This window comes from Nymphaea colorata, chromosome 5 (genome assembly GCF_008831285.2).
Source record: "Nymphaea colorata isolate Beijing-Zhang1983 chromosome 5, ASM883128v2, whole genome shotgun sequence".
Lineage (NCBI taxonomy): Eukaryota > Viridiplantae > Streptophyta > Magnoliopsida > Nymphaeales > Nymphaeaceae > Nymphaea > Nymphaea colorata.
Window position 1 is genome coordinate 23,726,427 of NC_045142.1, and position 23,687 is coordinate 23,750,113.

Here is a 23,687-nt window from a genome sequence, read left to right on the forward strand (position 1 = left end):
TGCTGCTGGTTATGCGAGATTCAGCATGCTCCAGAGTTTAAAATGTATTATTTAAAAAAAAAAAAAACAATCATAAGGTTTGGCGTTTCATTGTCAATATTACAGAACCGAAAATGAGAAGGATGAAGAAAGCAATACGTAAATGAAAAGAAGGGAAGCAAAACATTTCAGTAAAAATATTTCACGATATACTGCGTTCAAAGCTTCAAAAATTTCGGAGCTCTACAAAAATTATGGATAAGCCATAGGACACCTTATAAAACAGGGAAAAGAGGAGGGGGAGGAATTTTTGCAACATTTTACAGTATTTGATGGCTTCAGGTACAGTGGTTGAATTTTTTCACGAAAAAGGGTACCCACTGAAAGATTTTCAATTGCCTCTCCAATACCAAACAAACTGCATAATAGGTGACTCAAAGGAGCTATGGCTGTTCAGAGAGACGGTCATGGTTCAATTTCCATAGCCAGTGACCATTTGTACGTGCATGTAAGACTCCAGTTGTATTTCACTTCTAAACCTGCTAATGAATCTATGATAATTATTGTTCACTAGTGGAACAATAAGGTTAACATGGCACAATCAATGGTCTTAAAATTTACTGTGGGGCATGAAACCCAACTGAATTTTGCATCTCTGTCAGTCACTAATGCACCACGGAGAACAAATGAAAAGAGCACCAAATTATGGAGCTAAACTTCCTAAGACCCACAAATCTGTGGCAACAAAAAAATTATAACTGAATCTTGACAAAATGAAAATGCGGAAGCAACGGCTAGTTGCACTGTCGCCAACAAAAATGGATAATCAAGAAACAGAATGGGAAGTCGAAACATCAAAATGTTGTATGTGTCTCGGCATTTGATGTCAAGTTAAATGAAGCCAACTCTGCAAGGTGAACTCTGCTGCCTGGACTAACAAAAGAGAAAAACCGACTCAGTCAATATGATGGCACACCATAGACATTATTCTGCAACTCTGCTCCAGGCATTGACCCCACTAAATGACTGGATGTTCCCCAGGATGATGGAACTATGTGTGCGTCTGAAGAGAGAGTACCTATAGCGTCTGGATTTTCAGAGACAATTTGGTACAGTGGGTAACAGTCTCCTTGCTGGGATGCATTCATGGAGGCACCAGTTGCACCAATGAGGGAACTCAGTGAATTCATTCCCATGATCATTTGCTGATTCTGATTGTTGCAGGATTCAGAGACAAGAGGTTCACAAAACAAATGTCTGGCAATGCTTTCCAGAACTTCTTGATTTGCAGATATGTTCTCGGCCCTGTTTGTTGGAAAGGAGGGATAACAGGGAATGACATGTCCTTGAGAGAAATGGTTGACTTGGTTGCCAAATGTGATATTGCTTGGCATATTCAAGTATGAACCTTGAAAAGAATCGTGAATGTTACTGTAAGCTGGTTCATAATATTGTTCACATCCGCCCATGTACCCATCATCAGAATTACTGATACCCTGTTCTTCACTGTAAGGAGAATCCACCACTGCAATAAGGGAGAAAGATATAATGAAATCCTTGTTCTTTACATGTATGCAGGAAAAATGCAAAATGGACAAACAAATATATCGACTACGAGTCAGATGTCTCTGGCCTTTTTCCTAATTCTGATCCTCCAGATGTGGACAGTGTGGCTATATTTTTCATGAAGAAGGCACAAATTTTGAGCCCCGAAATATGTATAAAAGTTCCAACAGATGTGTCAGGCCCCAAAACAGTAAGGTTGATTATTCGAGAAAAAATGCATGTAGATCCCATCAAATATAGCCACTGGTGTAGACCAGGTTTAGTAATCCAGACATATAAATTGTTCCACTTATAAACAACACTATTATATATAGTCAACATCAGAAACAGCTACTTGCGTACAATCAAAGTTTAATACCTGAACTTGGAGCAGCAGGGTCAAAATCAAATGCAGATCTGACATGCTGAAAGTCTCCTTGATTGATTGAACTGCTTGCTCTTTGAGCTTGGACACACAACTGAACTGGTGGATGAAAAATCTCGTTTGAGATTTTTCTCTGAGTATATGACATACTTGAATTATTCTGGTGCAGTAAATGGGAAAGATGACCTCCATGATCTCGATACTCCTGATTGCCTGTTTCAAAATATGGAGAAACAGAACTTGGAAAGTTGGCCTTAGATATCATACGCAGCCGTGAGTCACACTGTAGCATCTTTTGATAATGCTTCTCAAGAGTTCCTTCAGCAAATTGAATTAAGTGTCTCCTGTACGAAGAAATTAAGAATATAGGCATTAGGAGAAACCAAACAAACGTATGAACACATTCACAGCAATATGCAAAGATCAAGTGAACAGAGCTCAAAGTGCATGAAAAAGCACAAACTAACATACAAAGAAAAAGCTTATCGTGCATCACTTAAAATGAAAATATTGAAAAGCGATGTGTGACTTAACTTTTGCCATATTTACGCCTCTGAATGCTTTATGAGAAAAAGATGATGAAGGCAGACTAATACTAGCAACACTGAATGATAAATGTTCAACATGCACACGCTATATACCTGTACGTAACAGCTTGACCTCCTGTGAAATCATTTGCTGCTTGCCACAAAGTGTGCTTTCTAGGTTGAGGATTTGTCTCACGAAAAAAGTGGGGCACCTTTGACAGCTGAATTGAACAATATAACCCAAAGAATAAGATTTCTGTGGAAGTCCAATATGAAAGTTGCATACAGAGAAGCATTTCATAAAAATGTTCAATACTAACCTCAACTTCCAACTGATCAGGATGATTTTGACGATATATAGTTCTAAGCGAAGTTATATCAGACCATTGGATCTCAATTTTACTTTTCAATCCTCCTTCCAGAACCTCCCATACAAGCTTGCGCTTAGCAAAGTAGCACTTAGCCACTAAGTCTCCGTCATACCTTGAAACCCGCTGTAACCATAAAATGTATAATAGTTCAGTAATCTGTCTGTTCAGCTAGCTGCTGCGTATAGAGACAAATAATAATCTGGGTTTCAAATTTTAGGGAGCTGACAACTTGGGTATTACCTCCCATGAACCTATTTTGAGAAAAGTTGCAGCGAAATTTGAAGCCTTCATCTTTTCTGCACTTGGAGCATTCAGAACTGCATTGACTACCTTATGCATTACCATCTCATGTTGCAGACTCTGTTTTTCATCAGACTCTGGTGGTTGTTCTTGAGATAGATTTGCTTGAATGAGTTCCATAAAGGATGGTGTTTTTGTCAATTTCAAACCGAGGAGACTTGGCTGAGTTGATTCTTTCTCCACATCCGATTCTATCCACTGCAAATTTAAATTCGAAAATCAACTGCAGGTCATGTATTGGCAAAATTAAATTCAGGACACTGACCAAAATGAAGTATAAAGATGGCAAACTTGATATTTCAATTAATGCCAAACTTGTCAGCTTGAGGTGATAATCATCAAAGATACCAAAGTCCTCAAAGGAATTTTCGTTCTGTTGCAGAAGGCACGTGCATGTTTCATTGCCAGGAGTAAGAAAAAAATGAAAACAGGGGCTAAGGAGGACTCTATTTTGTACTAGAAATACGCTGAAATGTTCAAATTCAATTCTCTTACTTTGTGAGTCATTGCATTTGGTCTTAGTCTGTATGAACAGCTAGATCAGGTTATCCTACCAGCAGAGGGCAAGGACACTACTCATGAACTGTCTTTTTTTCCTTAAAAAAATCTAAACAGTAGGCCATCTTAAGAATTACAGACCAGTCATCTTGCATGCAACTGATAAACAATAACTCCTTATAGAGTTCAAGTTTTAATAGCACAGCAGAAGCTCTGTTATTATGGAAGCAATCGAAAATTGACACTGTCCACCAATCTCTTAGCATGCAACTGAGAGCCATCGTGCCCAAAAATCATGCAGCAGAAGCTTGTATAACCTACACATTTAAAAATTTAATATTCTCATCAGCTTCAGTTTTAGGGTGGAGAGGACAGCTATGCCAAGACAGATGGTAAAGAAGAAAGATGATTCATAAAATGTAGAAACCTCCTAAGAAACACAAGAAGCCGAAGCAGGAACATTTTTATTTTCACAGGTGTAGGCTCAAAATGGTACTTTATGAAATGATAGTGTCCACGAAGTGCACTGATCGACTAATTAAAGTAGGAAAAAGCCAGTTACAAGATATTTAGTTCAATCTTGTCTCTCTGATAAGCATGCATGGTATGAGCATTAAACCATTTGGATAGATCCGGCATAAGGTCACCAGCACAAAACTTCAGCCATAGCGTAACTCATCAAATTATAGACAACCGCACGCTAAATGTTAATGCATTAGCCATACCTCCAACTGACTACAAAAACCACTCCCCTGGAAGCGTCCCTGCAACTCCAAAACCACGCGGGGATCCATCTCAACAGCGATGACTGTCTTTTCGACATTCAGAAGCTTACTGGTAAGATTTCCAGTACCAGGACCAATCTCCAAAATAACTTTAAGTTTGATACAGTAAAGAAAGAGAGGGCCAACGGCCCTTCGTCAAAGGGGGCAGAGAGAGAGATTGAGAGAGAGATAACCACTCATATAAAGAGAAAAGGAAGCGAAGGCTGCCGGCGGCCGGCCCTCAAGCGAGAGAGAGAGATACCTGAGCTGCGCCGGCGGCCAGAATCGAGAGCAAGGGGACTTTCACGCGTCAGCCGTGGAATCGAGAGAGAGGGAGAAAGAAAGATTTCTGGAGAGATGCACTAACAGAAATTCGTTTGGGTCGGTGACAGTTACTCTTTTAAACAAATGAAAGAAATTATAACAAGCCCCCTGACAACTACACAAATAGCACATGGGCGCCTAAGAATTTCTCACACACCCTTCACACTTGTCTTTCTTATAGCATGGCACTTATATGAAACCTGAGGCCTAGTGCAATTTGATCCGGACCGAATCAGATCTGCCTTAAAATACGGAACCGAATCTGATGTATTCCATCCAATACGACAGATCCGGACCTCATATGAAACCATATAACTAATGCCCCTTAGCCTGAATTTTGTAGTTTAACATTTTATCACATGAGGTCCCATATCTGAATTTGAAAGTAGCGGACCTGACCTGAGCTTGACCGGATAAGTTACAATTCAGGCCGGCGACGGCCGGAATGAGACGGACCTACCAATGTACTGATGGTCGTCTTCTTAATTACTTATCAGAGTTTTCATGACGATGTTCACGTACTTATGAATTCAGCTGTCTGTTTTGAAGCATTATTCAGTTCGTTTATTTAGATCTTTCCTCCCCATGTCCCTGTCTTAAGATTTCTACTCGATGTGCACTTTGAGAAGCATGTCTAACAGCGATTTGTGATATATATATATATATATATACATATATGCCGCGATTCACAACAGATCAACATTTATATGGTTATGCACATGGAGGGAGATAAAAATAATGAAATGGGTTATAGAGAGGAGTATTCCATTTTCAAACAAATTTTGGGATCATATTGCAATTTCAAATAAAAACATGAAGTACAAGAATTTCTTCTACAACCCATATTTTTCTTTCACAGGCTTGTTTTTTTGTGAGCCATTTATTTCATTTGTCATCTTTGCTTTGATATACATATAAATTTCTTTGTAGCAGTGTTTGATGATGACCCTTCTGCCATTGCAGTAAGACTTTTTCCGTTTAGGGGGCATATGGTTGCTTAGGATTTAAAATCCAATAATGTGATGTAGATCTGACGTGACATTTTTTTTGTTGATATGACAAAAATTTGTGGTAAAATAAAGTATTCATCAAACTAAGATCTTAGTTTAGACGTAAGACCCACATTTGAGATTATTATTTATAGTTTTCAAATCAAATCATGAGATGTCAAATGTGAGGCTATCAACTAATCGTTAGGAAGCATGAGAATGAGACGGCGGTAACGTGGAAGTGCCGGTGTCTGGACGGCTGCTCTTGGAAGTTGCTGCGACCAACTTCGTTTTAATGAATGCAAGGAAGAAACTGCTAGAAGAGAGCAGCCACATGCTCCCCACCTCTAGGGACACATGGTGTCTTCCGTGAAGAAGACTACACGAGTACTCAATCCAAGCAACAGAGCTCGCAGATTTTGTCCCTTTCCGTCGCCATTGTAACATGACAACTGTTGGAAAAAGTATTCTGGAGACTCTTCTTTCCGACTTTTGGACGTGTTAAAATCCGATAGTTGAAAACGGAAATCAAACAATTCGGATTCTCATTCAATCAGAAAAACCGGCCGTTAACTCTGGTGGGAGAAAGACATTTTTCAGAAAGATGATTAATCCGACGAAAAGAAAGCAAAATTAGATCTTGTCAGCAACTTTTTCTGAAGAATCTGTGACAGTGTGAAAATCTTGTGCCTTTCTGATTCTCAGGAAGGGCACCTTGCTTCTCGGCTTCCACAAGAAAATGACAGCATAAGCATTAGCAGTTGCGCTGCCTCTCGACATGTCATTTCCTTTGAGTCTAGCTATATCATTCTTTTTCGATAGCTGATGCAGCTGATATATGCGGGTGAATTGGAAGTGATCTAGGAGTTGCCAATTTCATTCAACAAATTTTTGTTGGCACAACGATTGTGGGGTATGTTCATCATCTGTAAACTTTCTTTTCATTTGAACATGGCTGTTTGGGAGGTGGAAGTCCTAACTGCTGCTGGTTATGCGAGGTTCAGCATGCACTAGAGCTTAAAATGTACTTTTTTTTAAAAATAATCATAAGGTTTGGCGTTTCATTGTCAATATTACAGTCAACAGAAAATGAGAAAGATGAAGAAAAAAATACGTTCAAAATATTTCATGCTATACTGCGGTCCAAGCTTCAAAAAATACATTAAAAAATTTCCTGTGGGGCATGAAACCCAATTATCAGTCACTAATGCACCATGGAGAACAAATGAAAAGAGCACCAAACTATGGAGCTAAACTTCCTAAGACCCACAAATCTGTGGCAACAAAAAAATTATAACTGAATCTTGACAAAATGAAAATGCGGAAGCAACGGCTAGTTGCACTGTCGCCAACAAAAATGGATAATCCAGAAACAGAATGGGAAGTCGAAACATCAAAATGTTGTATGTGTCTCGGCATTTGATGTCAAGTTAAATGAAGCCAACTCTGCAAGGTGAACTCTGCTGCCTGGACTAACAAAAGAGAAAAACCGACTCAGTCAATATGATGGCACACCATAGACATTATTCTGCAACTCTGCTCCAGGCATTGACCCCACTAAATGACTGGATGTTCCCCAGGATGATGGAACTATGTGTGTGTCTGAAGAGAGAGTTCCTGTAGCGTCTGGATTTTCAGCGACAATTTGGTAGAGTGGGTAACAGTCTCCTTGCTGGGATGCATTCATGGAGGCACCAGTTGCACCAATGAGGGAACTCAGTGAATTCATTCCCATGATCATTTGCTGATTCTGATTGTTGCAGGATTCAGAGACAGGAGGTTCACAAAACAAATGTCTGGCAATGCTTTCCGAAACTTCTTGATTTGCAGATATGTTCTCGGCCCTGTTTGTTGGAAAGGAGGGATAACAGGGAATGACATGTCCTTGAGAGAAATGGTTGACTTGGTTGCCAAATGTGATATTGCTTGGCATATTCAAGTATGAACCTTGAAAAGAATCGTGAATGTTACTGTAAGCTGGTTCATAATATTGTTCACATCCGCCCATGTACCCATCATCAGAATTACTGATACCCTGTTCTTCACTGTAAGGAGAATCCACCACTGCAATAAGGGAGAAAGATATAATGAAATCCTTGTTCTTTACATGTATGCAGGAAAAATGCAAAATGGACAAACAAATATATCGACTACGAGTCATATGTCTCTGGCCTTTTTCCTAATTCTGATCCTCCAGATGTGGACAGTGTGGCTATATTTTTCATATTTGCCTTTATATACACATAAATCTGTTTGTAGCAGTGTTTGAGGATGACCCTTCTGCATTGGATTATGTATTTTTTCATTAAGGGGGCATATGATTATTTGGGATTTAAAATCCAATAATACAATGTAGATACGACGTGACATGTTTTTGTTAATATGACAAACGATTTGTGGTAAAATAAAGTATTCATCAAATTAAGATATTGGGTTAGACATAAGACCCACATTTGAGATTTTTGTTTGTAGTTTTCAAATCTCATATTATGAGGACATGGCATTAATCGTTAGGAAGCATGAGAATGAGACGGCGGCAACGTGGAAGTGCCGGTGTCTGGAAGGCTGCTCTTGGAAGTTACTGCGACCAACTTCGTTTTAGTGAATGCAAGGAACAAACTGCTAGAAGAGAGCACCCACATGCTCCCCACCTCTAGGGACACATGGTGTTTCCCGTGAAGAAGACACCATGAGTACTCAATCTAAGCAACAGAGCTCGGAGATTTTGTCCCTTTCATCCTTCCGTCGCCACTGTAACACGACAACTGTTGGAAAAAGAATTCTGGAGACCCTTCTTTCCGAGTTGTGGACGTGTTAAAATCCGATAGTTGAAAACAGAAATCAAACAATTCGGATTCTCAATTCAATCAGAAAACTCTGGTGGGAGGAAGACATTTTTCAGAAAGATGATCAGTCCTAGATATTGTCAGAAACTTTTTCTTAAGAATCTGTGTCAGAGTGAAAATCTCGTGTCTTTCTGATTCTCAGGAAGGGCACTTTGCTTCGGCTTCCGCAAGAAAATGACAGCATAAGCATTAGCAGTTGCGCTGCCTCTCGCCATGCCATTTCCTTTTGAGTCTAGCTATATCATTCCTTTTCGCTGGATGATGCAGCTGATATATGCGGGTGAACTGGAAAGGATCTGGGAGTTGCCAATTTCATTCATCAATTTTTTGTTGGCACAACGATTGTGGGGTACGTTTATCATATCTCAACTTTCCTTACATTTGAACATGGCTGTTTGGGAGGTGGAAGTCCTAACTGCTGCTGGTTATGCGAGGTTCAGCACGCTCTAGAGCTTAAAATGTACTTTTTTTTAAAAATAATCATAAGGTTTGGCGTTTCATTGTCAATATTACAGTCAACAGAAAATGAGAAAGATGAAGAAAAAAATACGTTCAAAATATTTCATGCTATACTGCGGTCCAAGCTTCAAAAAATACATTAAAAAATTTCCTGTGGGGCATGAAACCCAATTATCAGTCACTAATGCACCATGGAGAACAAATGAAAAGAGCACCAAACTATGGAGCTAAACTTCCTAAGACCCACAAATCTGTGGCAACAAAAAAATTATAACTGAATCTTGACAAAATGAAAATGCGGAAGCAACGGCTAGTTGCACTGTCGCCAACAAAAATGGATAATCCAGAAACAGAATGGGAAGTCGAAACATCAAAATGTTGTATGTGTCTCAGCATTTGATGTCAAGTTAAATGAAGCCAACTCTGCAAGGTGAACTCTGCTGCCTGGACTAACAAAAGAGAAAAACCGACTCAGTCAATATGATGGCACACCATAGACATTATTCTGCAACTCTGCTCCAGGCATTGACCCCACTAAATGACTGGATGTTCCCCAGGATGATGGAACTATGTGTGTGTCTGAAGAGAGAGTTCCTGTAGCGTCTGGATTTTCAGCGACAATTTGGTAGAGTGGGTAACAGTCTCCTTGCTGGGATGCATTCATGGAGGCACCAGTTGCACCAATGAGGGAACTCAGTGAATTCATTCCCATGATCATTTGCTGATTCTGATTGTTGCAGGATTCAGAGACAGGAGGTTCACAAAACAAATGTCTGGCAATGCTTTCCGAAACTTCTTGATTTGCAGATATGTTCTTGGCCCTGTTTGTTGGAAAGGAGGGATAACAGGGAATGACATGTCCTTGAGAGAAATGGTTGACTTGGTTGCCAAATGTGATATTGCTTGGCATATTCAAGTATGAACCTTGAAAAGAATCGTGAATGTTACTGTAAGCTGGTTCATAATATTGTTCACATCCGCCCATGTACCCATCATCAGAATTACTGATACCCTGTTCTTCACTGTAAGGAGAATCCACCACTGCAATAAGGGAGAAAGATATAATGAAATCCTTGTTCTTTACATGTATGCAGGAAAAATGCAAAATGGACAAACAAATATATCGACTACGAGTCAGATGTCTCTGGCCTTTTTCCTAATTCTGATCCTCCAGATGTGGACAGTGTGGCTATATTTTTCATGAAGAAGGCACAAATTTTGAGCCCCGAAATATGTATAAAAGTTCCAACTGATGTGTCAGGCCCCAAAACAGTAAGGTTGATTATTCGAGAAAAAATGCATGTAGATCCCATCAAATATAGCCACTGGTGTAGACCAGGTTTAGTAATCCAGACATATAAATTGTTCCCCTTATAAACAACACTATTACATATAGTCAACATCTGAAACAGCTACTTGCGTAGAATCAAAGTTTAATACCTGAACTTGGAGAAGCAGGGTCAAAATCAAATGCAGATCTGACATGCTGAAAGTCTCCTTGATTGAATGAACTGCTTGCTCTTTGAGCTTGGACACACAACTGAACTGGTGGATGAAAAATCTCGTTTGGGATTTTTCTCTGAGTATATGACATACTTGAATTATTCTGCTGCAGTAAATGGGAAAGGTGACCTCCATGATCTCGATACTCCTGATTGCCTGTTTCAAAATATGGAGAAACAGAACTTGGAAAGTTGGCCTTAGATAACATATGCAGCCGTGAGTCACACTGTAGCATCTTTTGATAATGCTTCTCAAGAGTTCCTTCAGCAAATTGAATTAAGTGTCTCCTGTACGAAGAAATTAAGAATATAGGCATTAGGAGAAACCAAACAAACGTATGAACACATTCACAGCAATATGCAAAGATCAAGTGAACAGAGCTCAAAGTGCATGAAAAAGCACAAACAAACATACAAAGAAAAAGCTTATCGTGCATCACTTAAAATGAAAATATTGAAAAGCGATGTGTGACTTAACTTTTGCCATATTTACGCCTCTGAATGCTTTATGAGAAAAAGATGATGAAGGCAGACTAATACTAGCAACACTGAATGATAAATGTTCAACATGCACACGCTATATACCTGTACGTAACAGCTTGACCTCCTGTGAAATCATTTGCTGCTTGCCACAAAGTGTGCTTTCTAGGTTGAGGATTTGTCTCACGAAAGAAGAGGGGCACCTTTGACAGCTGAATTGAACAATATAATCCAAAGAATAAGATTTCTGTGGAAGTCCAATATGAAAGTTGCATATAGAGAAGCATTTCATAAAAATGTCCAATACTAACCTCAACCTCCAACTGATCAGGATGATTTTGACGATATATAGTTCTAAGCGAAGTTATATCAGACCATTGGATCTCAATTTTACTTTTCAATCCTCCTTCCAGAACCTCCCATACAAGCTTGCGCTTAGCAAAGTAGCACTTAGCCACTAAGTCTCCGTCATACCTTGAAACCCGCTGTAACCATAAAATGTATAATAGTTCAGTAATCTGTCTGTTCAGCTAGCTGCTGCGTATAGAGACAAATAATAATCTGGGTTTCAAATTTTAGGGAGCTGACAACTTGGGTATTACCTCCCATGAACCTATTTTGAGAAAAGTTGCAGTGAAATTTGAAGCCTTCATCTTTTCTGCACTTGGAGTATTCAGAACTGCATTGACTACCTTATCCATTACCATCTCATGTTGCAGACTCTGTTTTTCATCAGACTCTGGTGGTTGTTCTTGAGATAGCTTTGCTTGAATGAGTTCCATAAAGGATGGCGTTTTTGTCAATTTCAAACTGAGGGGACCTGGCAGAGTTGATTCTTTCTCCACATCCAATTCTATCCACTGCAAATTTAAATTCGAAAATCCACTGCAGGTCATGTATTGGCAAAGTTAAATTCAGGACACTGACAAAAATGAAGTATAAAGATGGCAAACTTGATATTTCAATTAATGGCAAACTTGTCAGCTTGAGGTGATGATCATCAAAGATACCAAAGTCCTCAAAGGTATTTTCGTTCTGTTGCAGAAGGCACGTGCATGTTTCATTGACAAGAGTAAGAAAAAAATGAAAACAGGGGCTAAGGAGGACTCTATTTTGTACTAGAAATACGCTGAAATGTTCAAATTCAATTCTCTCACTTTGTGAGTCATTGCATTTGGTCCTAGTCTGTATGAACAGCTAGATCAGTTTATCCTACCAGCAGAGGGCAAGGATACTACTCATGAACTGTCTTTTTTTCCTTAAAAAAATCTAAACAGTAGGCCATCTTTAGAATTACAGACCAGTCATCTTGCATGAAACTGATAAACAATAACTCCTTATTGAGTTCAAGTTTTAATAGCACAGCAGAAGCTCTGCTATTATGGAAGCAATCGAAAATTGACACTGTCCACCAATCTCTTAGCATGCAATTGAGAGCCATCGTGCCCAAAAATCATGCAGCAGAAGCTTGTATAACCTACACATTTAAAAATTTAATATTCTCATCAGCTTCAGTTTTAGGGTGGAGAGGACAGCTATGCAAAGACAGACGGTAAAGAAGAAAGATGGTTCATGAAGCCGAAGCAGGAACATTTTTATTTTCACAGGTGTAGTCTCAAAATGGTACTTTATGAAATGATAGTGTCCACGAAGTGAACTGATCGACTAAATAAAGTAGGAAAAAGCCAGTTACAAGATATTTAGTTCAATCTTGTCTCTCTGATAAGCATGCATGGTATGAGCATTAAACCATTTGGATAGATAATAAGGTCACCAGCACAAATCTTCACAAAACTTCAGCAATAGCGTAACTCATCATATTATAGACAACCACACGCTAAATGTTAATCCGTTAGCCATACCTTCAACTGATTACCAAAACCACTCCCCTGGAAGCGTCTCTGCAACTCCAAATCCAAGCGGGGATCCATCTCAACAGCGATGACTGTCTTTGCGACATTCAGAAGCTTACTGGTAAGATTCCCAGTACCAGGACCAATCTCCAAAATAACATTAAGTTTGATACAGTAAAGAAAGAGAGGGCCAACGGCCCTTCGTCAAAGGGCGCAGAGAGAGAGAGATAACCACTCATATAAAGAGAAAAGGAAGCAAACGCTGCCGGCGGCCGGCCCTCAAGCGAGAGAGAGAGATACCTGAGCTGCGCCGGCGGCGAGAATCGAGAGCGAGGGGGCGTCACGCGTCAGCCGTGGAATCAAGAGAGAGGGAGAAAGAGAGACGCCTGGAGAGATGCAAGGTTTCTTAACAGAAATCCGTTTGGCTCGGTGACAGTTACTCTATTAACCTTTTAACAAATGAAAAATATTATAAAAAGCCCCCTCACAACTACACAAATAGCACATGGGCGCCTAACAAGTAACTATCTCCAACTAATTCTTAAACGGCCTTGGCTGTCTTTCTTATAGAATAGCACTTATATGAATAGATTTTACCGCGGATCTAGCAAGATCAAAACTGAAGGTTAGAGTTCTTACTCTCAATACTCGATTTACCAAGAGAGTAAAAACTGAAGGTTAAGAGTTCTTACTCTCAATACTCGATTTACTAAGAGAGTAAAAACTGAAGGTTAAGAATTCTTATTCTCAATACTCGATTTACTAGGAGGGTTAATGCACTTATATGAATAGATTTTGCCGCGGATCTAGCAGGATCAAAACTGAAGGTTAGAGTTCTTACTCTCAATACTCGATTTACCAAGAGAGTAAAAACTGAAGGTTAAGAGTTCTTACTCTCAATACTTGATTTACTAAGAGAGTAAAAACTGAAGGTTAAGAGTTCTTATTCTCAATACTCGATTTACTAGGAGGGTTAATGCACTTATATGAATAGATTTTGCCGCGGATCTAGCAGGATCAAAACTGAAGGTTAGAGTTCTTACTCTCAATACTCGATTTACCAAGAGAGTAAAAACTGAAGGTTAAGAGTTCTTACTCTCAATACTCGATTTACTAAGAGAGTAAAAACTGAAGGTTAAGAGTTCTTATTCTCAATACTCGATTTACTAAGGGGGTTAATGCACTTATATGAATAGATTTTGCCGCGGATCTAGCAAGATCAAAACTGAAGGTTAGAGTTCTTACTCTCAATACTCGATTTACCAAGAGAGTAAAAACTGAAGGTTAAGAGTTCTTACTCTCAATACTCGATTTACTAAGAGAGTAAAAACTGATGATTAAGAGTTCTTATTCTCAATACTCGATTTACTAGGATGGTTAATGCACTTATATGAATAGATTTTGCCGCGGATCTAGCAGGATCAAAACTGAAGGTTAGAGTTCTTACTCTCAATACTCGATTTACCAAGAGAGTAAAAACTGAAGGTTAAGAGTTCTTACTCTCAATACTCGATTTACTAAGAGAGTAAAAACTGAAGGTTAAGAGTTCTTATTCTCAATACTCGATTTACTAGGAGGGTTAATGCACTTATATAAATAGTTTTTGCCGCGGATCTAGCAGGATCAAAACTGAAGGTTAGAGTTCTTACTCTCAATACTCGATTTACCAAGAGAGTAAAAACTGAAGGTTAAGAGTTCTTACTCTCAATACTCGATTTACTAAGAGAGTAAAAACTGAAGGTTAAGAGTTCTTATTCTCAATACTCGATTTACTAAGAGGGTTAATGCTTCTGAGATTCAAACCCGTGACTGGCCTCATACCAGTCATTGGATCAACCAATTACACCAGACGACCCTCGTGCGAAAGATAAACAGCTCTCCGTCACAAAAAACTTGTTATTTAAAAAAAAACGTGAGAAAATGAAATGCCATTTAAAACTTAAAAAAACACATTTTTCTTAAACAAAAATGAAAAACGAGTGTTTGTTCACTTTTTTTTTCATTTTTTAACAAATCTATTTACCCTTTGATGTTTGTGCTATTATTTTCTCACTTATTTTATTATTATTTTCTCATTTTTAGTTTTTTATTTTTTTTAAATACCATTTTTTTTCCATATTTTTTAACCTCACGTATTATACTCGAGAATAACCTCGCCGTTTACAATTCCGAGACGTTATTTGTGAAATGGAGTGCAAAATGAACTGTTTTATGTTTTGTGTTGACCTTGTTTTGAGGGGAAGTTTGTTTGTTCCAATAATTAATTCGTGAAGAAACTTTGCATGCTACTAGTGTTAATGGATTTTTGTCAGACTTAAAGGGCTGGATTGGAAATTCAAAGGTTTGTCTTTAAGCAATCAAACTTTGACCAGACTGATAGTTTTGACTGCAGGATATTTACCATAGATTTGTTAATCTAGAAGCAAAATTTTTGAGATTTTTTATGGACCCCTCCAAGTTGGACAAATATTTACCTCATGACATACCATCCAGGATCATTCTGCCAGTGTTTGAACGGCTCTTGTACGACACAAACACCTCGTCTTCATAGACAAGTTATCCAGTTACCAAACTTCCTCTTGCGTTTATGGTTCTTTTTCTTCTGCAGAAATGGTGGATTGGGTTTTGGATTTTATATATAGCTATTACCAATTAAGAGAGAGAGAGAGAAAGAGGGAATATACAACGAGAGGATTTTGGAGAAAAAAGTCACATTTTGGTAGTCTTTGATATGAGATTTGAAAGTACACCCATGAAACCAAAGTACATCGTAAAATAACTTAATGCAGCAGGAACATCATTCTTCCCACCATTCTACCATGAATCATCCCTAATACCAACTGCAAGTTTCTCCCTTATAGCATAATCTACTAGGCATTAACCTGTCCCCGTCTTCCCAATCCCCCAAAAAATTGAAAAAATCCATCTCCTGAAGGAAAATTAGAAGAAACCACAGGCAGAGAGATTTAATTAGTGCATGCGGAGATGCTGCTCTTTTGTAATATACAAGGAACGAATACAATCTAAAATGCGTCAATGAACCGAACATCGAATGTCCGAGGATGAATCTGCCGCACGTTAAGTGATGCATACTCTTCTAAGCATTCTTTCAGCTGAGCTTCACTGTAGCCATGCAAAATTCAATTATAAAGACATAATTTCACCAGCGTGTTAAAATTATTACCATGAAAAGGGAAAAGACGTTAGTCTATTCAACCTTGATTGCTCGATATCATGGCCCATATCATCATAACGATCTTTTAAAATCCATTGGGACCTCATTTGTCAAAGTTTGATCATTGGACAAAAATTTATTGTGATAAATGCTCTCCAGGAGGGAAAAAGACTTAATAATCATCATGGGCACTCCACAATCCTGGAGGCTATGTAGGGATCGAACTTGATTTTCAAAAATGCAGGATGAAGATTTTCCCTATAGTTAATGTCTGGGGTTACATAAACTATGATTACCTTTCTTGAGATCCAGTTAAGTGCATGGGCATATCTCACATCCATGGCGTTCATCCTTGCAGCTTCCTCCCTAATGATCGAACAGATGTCAGAGATGGCATCTAAACCTGACCTCCTCCTTTCAACTGAATAAAGTGAGAACTTCGACATTCTCATCAACCTCAAAGCCTCATCAACATCACTTTGAGCGACAAACTTCGATGGCCGGAGCCTTGCAAGTGCCTGGAACAGCATATACAAAAACGCTGTTGTATAAGAGTGAGGAGTGCTGGTTTTTGCCTCATCTTGCCTCATGCTGCCATAAACGCTGGCCATGTATTCTGTGAGGTCATCAGGGAGAGCGCAGCCTCTCGCCATGCCATTTCCTTTGAGTCTAGCTATATCATTCTTTTTCGATAGCTGATGCAGCTGATATATGCGGGTAACTTGGAAGTGATCTAGGAGTTGCCAATTTCATTCATCAATTTTTTGTTGGCACAACGATTGTGGGGTACGTTCATCATCTGTCAACTTTCTTTTCATTTGAACATGGCTGTTTGGGAGGTGGAAGTCGGCAGAGAGATCCTAACTGCTGCTGGTTATGCGAGGTTCAGCATGCTCTAGAGCTTAAAATGTACTTTTTTTTAAAAATAATCATAAGGTTTGGCGTTTCATTGTCAATATTACAGTCAACCGAAAATGAGAAAGATGAAGAAAGCAATACGTTGAAAATATTTCATGCTATCGAAGCTTCAAAAAATTCGGATCTCTACAAAAATTATGGATAAGCCATAGAACACCTTATAGAACAGGGAAAAGACGAGGGGAGTGGGGAGGAAGAGGGGGAGGAATTTTTGAAATATTTTTGCAGTATTGGATGGCTTCAGGTACAGTGGTTGATTTTTTCCACAAAACAGGGTACACCCTGAAAGATTTCAATTGCCTCTCCAATAGCAAACAAGCTGCATAATGGGTGACTCAAATGAGCTATGGCTGTTCAGAGAGACGGTCATGGTTCAATTTCCATAGCCAGTGACCATTGATACGTGCATGTAAGGCTGCAGTTGTTTTTAACTACTCAACCTGCTAATGAATCTATGATAATTATTGTTCACTAGTAAAACAATAAGGTTAACAAGGAACAATCAATAGTATTAAAATTTACTGTGGGGCATGAAACCCAACTGAATTTTGCACCTCTACCAGTCACTAATGCAACACGGAGAACAAATGAAAAGAGCACCAAATTATGGAGCTAAACTTTCCAACACCCAAAAATCAGTGGCAACAAAAAAATGCGGAAGCAACGGCTAGTTGCACTGTCGCCAAATAAAATGGATCATCCAGAATGGGAAGTCGAAACATCAAAATGTTGTATGTGTCTCGGCATTTGATATCAAGTTAAATGAAGCCAACTCTGCAGGGTGAACTCTGTTTCCTGGACTAACAAAATAGAAAAAATGACTCGGTCAATATGATGGCACACTATAGACATTATTCTGCAACTTTACTCCAGGCATCGAATCGACTAAATGACTGGATGTTCCCCAGGATGATGGAACTATGTGTGTGTCTGAAGAGAGAGTTCCTGTAGCGTCTGGATTTTCAGTGAATTTGGTACAGTGGGTTAAAGTCTCCTTGCTGGGATGCATTCATGGAGGCACCAGTAGCACCAATGAGGGAACTCAGTGAATTCATTCCCATGATCATTTGCTGATTCTGATTGTTGCAGGATTCAGAGACAAGAGGTTCACAAAACAAATGTCTGGCAATGCTTTCCAGGACTTCTTGATTTGCAGATATGTTCTCGGCCCTGTTTGTTGGAAAGGAGGGATAACAGGGAATGACATGTCCTTGAGAGAAATGGTTGACTTGGTTGCCAAGTGTGATATTGCTTGGCATATTCAAGTATGAACCTTGAAAAGAATCGTGAATGTTACTGTAAGCTGGTTCATAGTATTGTTGACATCCGCCCATGTACCCATCATCAGAATTACTGATACCCTGTTCTTCGCTGTTAGGAGAATCCACCACTGCGATAATGGAGAAAGATATAATGAAATCCTTGTTCTTTACATGTATGCAGGAAAAATGCAAAATGGACAAACAAATATATTGACTACGAGTAAGATGTCTCTGGCCTTTTTCCTAATTCTGATCCTCCAGATGTGGACAGTGTGGTCATATTTTTCATGAAGAAGGCACAAATTTTGAGCACCGAAATATGTATAAAAGTTCCAACTGATGTCTCAGGCCCCAAAATAGTAAGGTTGATTATTCGAGAAGATATGCATGTAGATCCCATCAAATATAGCCACTGGTGTAGACCAGGTTTAGTAATCCAGACATATAAATTGTTCCCCTTATAAACAACACTATTATATATAGTCAACATCTGAAACAGCTACTTGCGTACAATCAAAGTTTAATACCTGAACTTGGAGAAGCAGGGTCAAAATCAAATGCGGATCTGACATGCTGAAAGTCTCCTTGATTGAATGAACTGCTTGCTCTTTGAGCTTGGACATACAACTGAACTGGTGGATGAAAAATCTCGTTTGAGATTTTTCTCTGAGTATATGGAATTGTTGAATTATTCTGTAGCAGTAAATGGGAAAGATGACCTCCATGATCTCGATACTCCTGATTGCCTGTTTCAAAATATGGAGAAACAGAACTTGGAAAGTGGGCCTTAGATAACATATGCAGCCGTGAGTCACACTGTAGCAACTTTTGATAATGCTTCTCAAGAGTTCCTTCAGCAAATTGAATTAAGTGTCTCCTGTACGAAGAAATTAAGAATATAGGCATAAGGAGAAACCAAACAAACGTATGAACACATTCACAGCAATATGCAAAGATCAAGTGAACAGAGCTCAAAGTGCATGAAAAAGCACAAACTAACATACAAAGAAAAAGATTATCGTGCATCACTTAAATGAAAATATTGAAAAGCGATGTGTGACTTAACTTTTGCCATATTTACGCCTCTGAATGTTTTATGAGAAAAAGATGATGAAGGCAGACTAATACTAGCAACACTGAATGATAAATGTTCAACATACACATGGTATATATACCTGTACGTAACAGCTTGACCTCCTGTGAAATCATTTGCTGCTTGCCACAAAGTGTGCTTTCTAGGTTGAGGATTTGTCTCACGAAAGAAGAGGGGCACCTTTGACAGCTGAATTGAACAATATAATCCAAAGAATAAGATTTCTGTGGAAGTCCAATATGAAAGTTGCATATAGAGAAGCATTTCATAAAAATGTCCAATACTAACCTCAACCTCCAACTGATCAGGATGATTTTGACGATATCTAGTTCTAAGCGAAGTTATATCAGACCATTGGATCTCAATTTTACTTTTCAATCCTCCTTCCAGAACCTCCCATACAAGCTTGCGCTTAGCAAAGTAGCACTTAGCCACTAAGTCTCCGTCATACCTTGAAACCCGCTGTAACCATAAAATGTATAATAGTTCAGTAATCTGTCTGTTCAGCTACCTGCTGCATATAGAGACATAATAATAATCTGGGTTTCAAATTTTAGAGAGCTGACAACTTGGGTATTACCTCCCATGAACCTATCTTGAGAAAACTTGCAGCGGAATTTGAAGCCTTCATCTTTTCTGCACTTGGAGTATTCAGAACTGCATTGACTACCTTATCCATTACCATCTCATGTTGGAGACTCTGTTTTTCGTCAGACTCTGGTGGTTGTCCTTGAGATAGCTTTGCTTGAATGAGTTCCATAAAGGATGGTGTTTTTGTCAATTTCAAACCGAGGGGACTTGGCTGAGTTGATTCTTTCTCTACATCCAATTCTATCCACTGCAAATTTAATTTCGAAAATCAACTGCAGGTCATGTATTGGCAAAATTAAATTCAGGACACTAACCAAAATGAAGTGTAAAGATGGCAAATTTGATATTTCAATTAATGCCAAACTTGTCAGCTTGAGGTGATGATCATCAAAGATACCAAAGTCCTCAAAGGTATTTTCGTTCTGTTGCAGAAGACACGTGCATGTTTCGTTGCCAGGAGTAAGAAAAAAATGAAAACAGGGGCCAAGCAGGACTCTATTTTGTACTAGAAATACGCTGAAATGTTCAAATTCAATTCTCTCACTTTGTGAGTCATTGCATTTGGTCTTAGTCTGTATGAACAGCTAGATCAGGTTATCCTACCAGCAGAGGGCAAGGACACTACTCATGAACTGCCTTTTTTTCCTTAAAAAAATCTAAACAGTAGGCCATCTTAAGAATTACAGACCAGTCATCTTGCATGCAACTGATAAACAATAACTCCTTATTGAGTTCAAGTTTTAATAACACAGCAGAAACTATGCTAAACTCTAGAACTTTGAATTAATAGAACACAAATAATGCAGGGAATCCAAGATTGAGGGAACATCCAAAAAGAAACAGAAAAACCAAAGAAAACGATAAAAGATAAAAGAAAAGCAAACCTTTTGATCGGTAGCCATTAATCTAGGGCGCTTGCAAGCAGGCGCCTCCTTCTCCCGATAATAATCCACTGAAGCAGGACCAACAAACTGAACCCCATCACAGCAGCCAGAACCAACCTCCCCTTCTCTGCCGCCCACATCTTCCATCCCACGACGCAAGCTACCCATCATCACCACCAAATAGAAGAAAACAAGAACAACCACATAAGAAGATCAAACAAAAGTAAGTCATCTGTAATTCTAGCAAAGAAGAGTTGATCCTGTAAACCTCCCCATAGCTTCCACCCCGCCAAGAAAGCACCAATTTTCAAAAACAAAGTGAAAGACCGACTTTGGTGGTCTGGAGGGAGAAAGTGAGGAGGTGAAAAAGAAAGACTCCAGAAATGGGCATGAAGACCTTCAACGGAGGAGTCCTTCCAATACATATATATAGAGGGAGAGAAACAGGGAGAGAAATCGATACTCGAGAAAAAAATATGCATTTGTAGATTCAACGTGACAAAAACCATGTGACGTAACGGCCGCTGACATACCTTTGAAGTCCATCTTCAGGCTTAAGGACCCATATGTCCCTGTCAGGAACCGTGTGAATGGGAGAAGCCATGTAGTCAAGGAGAGAGGGTGCCCATGATTTGGATTTTCTCATGAATTTAGTTTTTGGTGGTTTGGACACGTTGTAATTTTTCTCTAGCTTCATATTTGTGTTTGGATTGAATGTTAATTATCACATTTTATATACACATTTGCTGATTTTCGCATAAAAAACATTCATGTTGATCGAGAGAAACTCATTATTTGTTAGTTTATAGTTAATTCAACAAGTGTGTCTTTAGCATCAGGAACATTAACGTGATGTTCTATAAATTGTAGTAGATTATTCTATTTATCAGATTTGCTTTGATATTTTTCATAGTGTTGTCTAGGAAAACTTGAGGATCCAAACTCTCGATTTGACTTTTAATGCACGACAATAATATTATAAAAATCGGTGCGTGAATTGAATCAAGCTACCAATTTGTTGAATCGGCCAAATAATAAGAGACTAATTTAAGATAAATAAAAAATTTAAACTTCTTTTTAGTTAACATTTTATAAAAACAAGTGAAAACTCAATATGTTACACTCTTGAATCAGCAATTGATTCGATTCAAATATACTAAATCCAATAAACTAGATCATCAATATTTACTCCATGTGTGGAAGTGACGTCGGTATTCTCAGGGTCTCCACGTCATTTTTTTAAAAAGACAAGGGCATCGACCAAATTTTATGTGAAGGTTCCAAATTTTATTAAAGACTGACCCTTCGTGTTGACGTCCTCTCATTTCCTCTTAATTCCACGAAACATTCTTATCCACTTAAAAAGCAACCATAGGTCTCTAATAATAGTAAGCACTACATCATATATATATATATATATATATATATATATAACATAGATATATTATATATGTAGAAACAGAAATTACATATATATATATATATATATATATATATATATATATATATAGAGAGAGAGAGAGAGAGAGAGAGAGAGAGAGAGAGAAATATCATGCAATGAAGAAAAACTCAATTTCACATTGAGCATTTTGATAAGAGCAACAAACGAAGCTGGAGCTAAGGACTCCACGAGCAAAAACAAAAGCCACGAAAGAAAGCAACAAAAAAAAAAAAACAGGGGATAAAACAAAGGAGAATACGGGGAGCACCTGTACAGCGGCGGGATTGAGACGCTTCCTGCACAAGAAGCAACGCTCAAGAAAACTTCACAATCCCCTCCATCGATGGTCGCCGACATAGGGCTCCTCCATCTTCTTAGGCTCGTGGACTGAGGTAAAAGAAGGGTAACTCGAGGCGCCGTCTCACTGAGGTGAGGGCCTGACATATTCCGTGTTGAGTTCCGCCATGGTTCCCAGCTCTCCAATGTTGGGGGAGAGAGAGACAGAAGACTCGAGAGAAGAGACGGGTAAGGCAGAAGAGATTGGAGAAAAAGAGAGTAGAGAACTATCGAAACAAGAAGAGATTGCAGAAGAAACAAGAACCAGCAACAGAATCAAAACAGGAAGATGGACAGAGGAGACGACCAAAAGAGAGGGGGAGCGAAGGCTGCAGGTCCCACTATTCCCAGAAGATCACAGAAGTCTCTGAGCAGCCATTTCATTTGGTAGGGCCGATCAAGCCCTTTATAAATTTTCCCTTGCTGTGGGCTCCATCATGCCATGAGGTTTCCCGAACACCAACCACCAATCAGATTCAATCTGTATCAAATCAGAATTTTAAAGCAAATATGCCCAATATTAAACGATCCATATAATCTCTTATAGATTTTTCATATGAGTCGAGTCTATATGGGTCATCCTTGCGCGTTTCACAGGCCAAATACTTTTTTTTTTTGTTTATATTAATATTATCAATTCATGGAAGTGAGCCGTTTAAACAACTTTATTAACAGTTAAAAATATGGCCATGTACATTTTTTTACAATATTTATAACTAACATACCAAAACTCAGTTAATAAAACAATTCATTATATATATATATATATATATATATAACATAAAGCTTGTTAATACTTTTAGCTGAAATTTTCTAATACTTTTAATGATTCACAAGGAAAAACCAAAATGGGTCATTCATCATACTCAATTTTGAATATATATATTATATGGTATTGGCGTAAGTTTAGGATAGACATATGGATGGATAGTTGGAGATGTGTTGTATATATGTATATAGAAAGAGAGAGAAAAATTAGAAGCATAGAATTGTGTAGAACATACCAATTTCTATATGCGTACATGTTAGCAGAGTTTTAACTTTTTTCCTCTTATTATGGTATTTTTGGATTTAAAAATTATTTAGATAAATATAATAAAGGCATGAGCAGCTGAATCCAATTTGAGCACATGAGGAAGTATTGGATAGTGAATCTTTTCTCAAA

General features: G+C 38.5%; 2 protein-coding genes across 5 annotated transcripts in view; both read right to left on the minus strand.

Annotated features, from left to right (window-relative positions):
* The window catches only part of LOC116255314 (uncharacterized), a 31,544-nt gene extending 26,815 nt beyond the window's left edge, over positions 1-4,729 (minus strand). The window contains exons 1-2 of one of the 4 annotated variants that reach the window (XM_050077875.1): positions 4,632-4,729; positions 3,747-3,922 (exon numbers count right to left, since the gene is read on the minus strand). The gene's annotated coding sequence lies outside the window, so the exon portion shown is untranslated. The remainder of the gene's footprint in view (positions 1-3,746; positions 3,923-4,631) is intronic. The other 3 variants (XM_050077872.1, XM_050077870.1, XM_050077860.1) reach the window with 3 other exon arrangements.
* On the minus strand, positions 645-22,542 carry LOC116255262 (uncharacterized). The gene is made up of 7 exons (XM_050077849.1): positions 22,455-22,542; positions 20,746-20,905; positions 19,851-20,108; positions 19,559-19,732; positions 11,075-11,181; positions 10,428-10,777; positions 645-1,504 (listed from the first exon to the last, which is right to left on the minus strand). Exons 2-7 carry the CDS (start codon positions 20,890-20,892, stop codon positions 939-941), a joined length of 1,602 nt encoding a protein of 533 aa, XP_049933806.1. The 5' UTR covers positions 20,893-20,905; positions 22,455-22,542; the 3' UTR covers positions 645-938.
* Positions 22,543-23,687: the final 1,145 nt, after the last annotated feature.

Coding starts and splice junctions, on each gene's coding strand:
- LOC116255262 (XM_050077849.1), bottom strand. CDS start 20,892: ATGGAAGATGTGGGCGGCAGAGAAGGGGAGGTTGGTTCTGGCTGCTGT. Junction 20,109..20,745: donor TAATGGCTACCGATCAAAAG/GTTTGCTTTTCT, acceptor TTAAATTTGCAG/TGGATAGAATTGGATGTAGA. Junction 11,182..19,558: donor CTGATCAGTTGGAGGTTGAG/GTTAGTATTGGA, acceptor TGTTCAATTCAG/CTGTCAAAGGTGCCCCTCTT.